Source organism: Apis dorsata, unplaced genomic scaffold (genome assembly GCF_000469605.1).
Source record: "Apis dorsata unplaced genomic scaffold, Apis dorsata 1.3 scaffold_1104, whole genome shotgun sequence".
NCBI lineage: Eukaryota > Metazoa > Arthropoda > Insecta > Hymenoptera > Apidae > Apis > Apis dorsata.
The window spans coordinates 15,986-22,458 of record NW_006264202.1 but is presented as its reverse complement, the minus strand read 5'-3'; the positions used below and the strand labels follow the sequence as shown (position 1 = coordinate 22,458).

At 34.0% G+C, this 6,473-nt stretch overlaps 1 protein-coding gene across 1 annotated transcript in view; it reads left to right on the top strand.

Moving 5' to 3' along the window:
- The window catches only part of LOC102676207 (FH1/FH2 domain-containing protein 3), a 209,166-nt gene that overhangs the window by 190,364 nt on the left and 12,329 nt on the right, over positions 1-6,473 (top strand). Inside the window, exons 15-18 of the mRNA XM_031514681.1 lie at positions 753-872; positions 3,838-3,972; positions 4,572-4,714; positions 6,203-6,470. Of these exons, the coding sequence (XP_031370541.1) occupies positions 753-872; positions 3,838-3,972; positions 4,572-4,714; positions 6,203-6,470 (666 nt within the window). The remainder of the gene's footprint in view (positions 1-752; positions 873-3,837; positions 3,973-4,571; positions 4,715-6,202; positions 6,471-6,473) is intronic.

The window sequence follows — 6,473 nt, the reverse complement described above, 5'->3', positions numbered from 1 at the left end:
GAGGAAAAACGCGTGGTATGCGGGGAAGGAAGTCGCGGGAAGAACGTTCCCCGCATAATCGCGTGATTTCTTCTCTGGGAACACAGGTGAATTCCGATACACGTATCCCTGGTTGGGAAAATCGCAGGGTGGCTGTCCGAGTCGCACCTTGATCGCGAAATTTTTCTCCTTATTAAGATCACGCTCGTGAAAATATGCCAGAGCAGAAATTTTCCTAATCTGATTTTTGAAAAGATTCTTGATTTTTGAAAATTGTGTACATACGTGTTAATATATAGTCGCGAGGATTAATTCTAGATAATGTTTTCACTAACTTTTGTGTTTAATTTTTAAGATCGATTTTTTTAAAGTGGAGGAATTATACAGTATTAATATTGAGTATATAGAGAAATTTTTTTTCGACAGTAAAAGTCTTTTAAAAGTAGAGTTCTTTTTATTCCTTTTTATATGTTTTAAAATATAATTTTATTATTATAATATAGAGTTAAAAATATTTATCCCTCGAATAATATTTGATCATTTGCCTTTTTTACATAATGAGGATATCTTCAAAGTAACGGTACACATCACGCGTTGGAAATTTTATTATAAAAAAAGAAAGGAAGAAAAAAAAAAAAGAAAGAAAGAATGGAAAAGTATGCAAGAGGCTTACGGTTTGACGAAAATGGAACCGCAGACGAGACGCGACGAGGCAGGCGGCGTGCCGGAGAGAACTCGAAAGAAATAATCGCGAACCACCTTTGTGACTTCAGGAAATTGCGGACCCTTTGATGGATCTGAAGCAGGGAATGGAGACCCTGCGAGTGAATAAAACGTTCCGCGGGATTCTGAGCACGCTCCTTTCGATCGGGATATTCCTCAACGGAAATGAGGTAGGTATTGAATGCCAGCCAAATGATATCCGCTTAATCCGTCAGTTGGAGTCACTGGTTCGCGTGGAATCGATATCCATCGATGTCGATAATTTTCGTGTAACCATTGATCGATGATTTAAAGGAAAGGGAAAAAGGGAAGAGCGTCGAGTTGAACAATTTTCTCCATAAACTATTAAGTTTAGAGTATTAAGAGTATTAAGATGGCTTCATTATCTGGATTATTTTCTTGTCAGATAATTACGTTCTTTCGTGGTTTAAACCGTTTCAAACGATCAGATATATGCAAAAGTATTTGGATATTCCAAAGAATCACGTTTGTATGTACGTTTGTATGTGAAAGATGTTTAACTCGATCTACAATTTCCATCGATCCTCGATATTGTATACTAGAGAAAATCTAACTAGAGGTATATGAAAATAAAAATTTATATTTGGAGCTAAACCGAGTAAATCAATTTTAAAAATTTTATCGAATATGAATACGAATCAGTAATCTATGGGACGTTATTCTATCTGCGGAAATAAATGAAAAACGTGGAATAAAATTTGTTTATTTAAATTTTCGTTTTAAAGAAAATTGGGTTAAAAAATGTTCAGTTAAAAATTAGTTGGATACGTGTAGTGGGAAAATTTTCAAATTTGATTTTCTCGATGACCAGTAACAAATTTTCACGTTTATTTTATATTTTTTTTCAACATATGACATCCTAAATATAATCATAATATTGAAATAAAATTGAAATAAAAAAAAAGTAATGATTTTTAAAATTATATTATAACGTTGCTCCATTTATCAAAAAAAAAAAAAACTCTTAAAGTTTTGGATAAAATTTCCATCCTAAATATATGTTGTGCTAATGTGATTTCTTTCTATCATATCTCAACTTATTCATACGTAATATAAATTTTTCTTTTATCAATAAATCCAAAATCACTTACAACACAATCTTACTGTAGCATGATTAATTTGTTGAAATTTCGAATCGATACGAAATCAGAAGATCGATGGAAATATTCGTGCTCAACTCATATCATTTCAAAAGAAATTATTCTTTTCCTTTTGTGGCTTCTAGCCACATGAAACGTATGTATAAATATAAATAATTTTTTTTATGGATTATAAATCCGTTATGTAAATTATAAAAACGATGCACTCTCACGAATATTCGTGCCGAATGTGTACTTTCCAGTTCTACTTATTATCTTGGACGATTCCTTTCCACTCGTCGCTTCCGTTTGAATATATTAACAGTCCTAGTTCTTCGAATACCCTGGACGACTAATCGTTTCTTATCACCCCGCTCTCGACCGTGTTTTTATACGGCACGCTCGTTCATCAAAATTGTCGCGTGGTCGGCCAGTTCACGCGAATCTGACTCCCTCCTCGCGTTTCACAGTAAATTAACGGAGGGAAATTATGAGTGGTAAAAATTATGGAACCCGTTGCATGAATTTGAGAACCGTCATTATGCGAATAACATGGCTTTAATCGGGGTAATATTAGAATAAAAAATTCGCAGAAAGTTGATAATTCGAAATATTATGCGGTGAAATAAATATTCATAAAGAGAATATTTGATAATTTCTCGTTCGTGAAGTGAAAGTAAACAAGAGTGAGTAAGAATAAAATATTAAAAAAGATATGTCGCAGAGTATTTATTTCCGTATCAAAGTGATTTATGAGGGAAATGAAAATTTTTATACGTGGAAAGAAAAAGTATTTTTTTAAAATTTGATTTATGATATTAACGTTTAACGTTTCAGAGAAGAAGTTATATCTTTTTAAATTATAATTTTAATGCAGTTTCAATTATGAAATTTTAGTTGATAAATTTTCGTTAAAGAAATCTGATTAACGAAACAGCAGGATAAAACAAATTTTTCAACTTTAAGCTAGCTTCGTGTTCAATGGGATCGTAACATTTAAAAATTTTATAATCAATTGCATATCCACTTGTCAAGGTACGGAATTCCCTTTCGACTTTGAAATAAACTAGTCACAAACGTCCGCATTGATTAGTAGTTACACTTTGATTTTCGAAGCGAAAAATCGTAAATTAATTATCGTGCTTCCTATCCCAACTGCGCTCGTACTTTAACTTTGCGCTTTGAAATCGATCCAACATTTTATTTTCTACGATTTAAATTATTCAGTCTAGTGTAAATTAATGATGACCACGATTTATTCGACAATAATTTTGATATAAATATTTGTACGAATAATATTTGTACAAATGTATCGCTTATATAAATTTATTAAATTCCATTGATCAATTAAAATCAATTCGTCATACTCGAGATAATAATATTTCTACAAACATTACTTATATAAATTTCAAATTTGATTATTAAATTTGATTAATCGTAATAATATAGTCCAATAGTATAATAATAATTTTACCTGTTCTCTTTTATTTTCCCAAAAATATAATTTATTCGAATTTAGACGTATTTTTCATTAAATTTTTCAAAACGTATCACGTATCATCTTAATCTTCCTTCAATAGAACGATTAAATAAAAACAATCTATTTTAATCAACGAAACCAAAAAAACAAATACATTACTTGGATAATTAAAGAAACTCGTTATTTCAAAATTCCGTCCACGCTTTTTCATTGATTCGTAATAAAAGCCTTTCGCGAGCTTAAGCATAAAAAGGGGGGAAAAAAAAAATAATCGCGCATCCACTCGTCTCTCCGTGTATCGCTCGTCAAAGAGACGCTCGAAAAAAAGAAAAAAATAGAAAGAAAAGCAGCGATTCGAAAGGAGGAAGCAACGGGTGGAATCGAATATGCCGCGCTCGTCGTGTCAGAGTGACACAGACGACATCGATTCCGGGTTTTCACGGCAATCACGTTACACGCGAAAGTGGCCAGAAGCGTGGAGTGGAAATCCCGAAGCGGTGGAAACGGTGGAAGTTAGCCGGTGCAACGTTGAAACGTCGCCACGGTCTTTTTCAGGTGAAGGGCTTTCAGCTGGAATACCTCGCCAAAGTACCTGAAGTGAAGGATACGGTTCACAAGCACTCGTTGCTTCATCACCTTTGCCACATGGTGATGGAGAAGTTTCCGGATTCCACGGATCTCTATTCCGAGGTGAGAGCGAGCAGCTTACTTCCGCGCCGAAGGAGCGGATAAAACTTTACTAGGCTAGGAACCGAATAACCGTCCGCCATATTTGCGAAATCGCGGATAGGGAAACGATTTCCTCTCGCCAGTTTGAGAAAAATGATTGGTGAAATTGTGCGAAGTCGAGGACTTCCGGTTTTTTTTTAATTCAGAAAGTAATTTTCAATTGGATTTGTTAGTATTTCGATCAAAATGTATATTTTTATGTACAGGAGGAAAGTTTAAGAATCGAATAGTACTTTTATGTATTGATTATCGTACGTATATTGAATCTGGAAATAGATTGAATTAAATTAGCAAGCTTTTGAAATTTTTTAATTAGATTTTTATTTTTGAAAACATATTGTACTTCGACTTGCAAATAATTATAGTATATCTTTGTATCTTTTTTTTTTCAATAACGAAAATTATTGAATTAAGAATCGATGAAAAATTTAGAATTTGATAATTAAGTCTTGCCATTTAGTCGTTTGAAGATAGTCTTCAAAGATTAGATCGCGTATATCATTCAAAGTATTCGTGCCAGTAGAAAACCGTGATCAAAGAGACTTTCGAATTTTGTTCAGATTGGAGCAGTGACAAGAGCTTCGAAAATCGACTTCGACGAGCTTGCAGCGAACATTGGGAAGTTGGAGAGCGAGTGCAAGGCATCGTGGGATCATCTGAAGCTCATCGCGAAGCACGATGGCTCGACGATGATGAAAGTCAAGTAAGTATCAAACTCGAAATATATAGTGTACCAACGAGATGGATTCGATTTCTCGTAATTTCTTCGAACTTTGTTACGCGAAGTTTCTCCCGCGAACTTTTGAAATTTTCCAAAGATCCATTCAATGTTCGACGTAAACCTGCGACAGATTTTCTTTTTTTCCGCGATGAAACTGGCTCTGTTCCAAATGGCGCCACCATTAATTACAGAAAGCGTATTTCTTCCTTCCAAGCTCGTACTTCTTTCTCGACCTCTTTTAACTTCTCTCCTTTTTTCTTCTTCTTTATTCTTATTTTATTTCACCCTCATAGCTTCGCCGTGAATTTTCAGAATTTTTATCTGTTCATCTCTCTCTAACTTTCTTCTAATCTAATCTTTTCTTTTTTCTCTTTCTCTCTTTCTTGCTTCTCCTTTTCATTTCTCTTACCTTTATCTTTAAAACTGTTGGTGAAGCGCAAAATTTGCAGAAGTAAAGTAAAGTTTGCTCGGATGGACGGGAGAAATGATAATATTTTTCAGGATATATTTATTTCAGATTTAAAGGGATTATATTAAAAGAGAAAAGTATGAAGGTATAATGTATTTTAAATTGTTAATATAAATTGTTGAATGATTTCAAATTATTAGAGGATATAATAATCGATCATGGTACAATGATCGGTACAAATATTTTCTATCTTCGATGTTACTTGGAGCAGATATATTTTATTTAACGGTGAAACGTTAACGTTGGCTCACGTGGTTCCCCCGCATTAATTAAGTGTAACGGGACGTCCTAAATGTCGGTCCAGGTTAATTCGTTTTTGCTCGAAACTCGTTTAAGCGATCGTCTACCGAACTTCTCCTCGAACACGACGAGTAATGGAAATGTTTTGTGTAAAAAATGCTCGTTGGTGATTGCCTTTTTGCGAACTTTGACGTTCTTGCTGTTAGAATAAAGTCAAGATTTTTTTTCTTTTTTTTTATTACTATGATCTGTTACAAATCATGGAAGAAATATATTGGATCAAATCGGTTTAAAAATTATCGATGAAATATATTTTGAAATAATATATATATAATTATATTGCTAATTTTTTATAGAAAATTTTGCACTGTGTATAATGCTAGAAAAATAAGTGCACAACAGCATAGTTAAAATTATAAAAGAGATCTCAATAATTAAGAGTGACACGAAGTTCTATACAAAATATTATTGTCATATAAGAGAACTTTACAAATACATCGAGATTAATCAGATCAGATTTAAAAAATGATACGTTCTCTTCAACGATAAATCAAACAGATATTTACCACATCTCATTTGCCCCTTTACACCCTCACGATACAAACAATTAATTATTCCATATTTCACCATCGAATCAAAGGAATTTTCGCAAATAAAAACATCCTCTGAAAACAAAAAGAAGGGAAAACGTATTCCATTCGTATTAATAAAAGCAAGAGTACATTAATCTCCAATTTCTCTGTCGCTCTTTGTCGAAGCAGAATGTCAGACTTCCTGGCCGACTGCGCGGAGAGGATAATCGTGCTGGGTATAGTGCACAGGCGGATCATAAATCGATTCCACAAATTCATCCTCTGGCTGGGCATCCCGCTGCACAGGGTGCAGGACACGAAGCCGAACGAGTTTTGCCGTATCGTGTCCGAGTTCGCGCTCGAGTACAGAACCACCAGGGAGAGGGTGATACAGCAGCTCGAGAAAAAAGCCAATCACCGTGAAAGAAATAAGACCAGGGGAAAGATGATCACAGAGGTG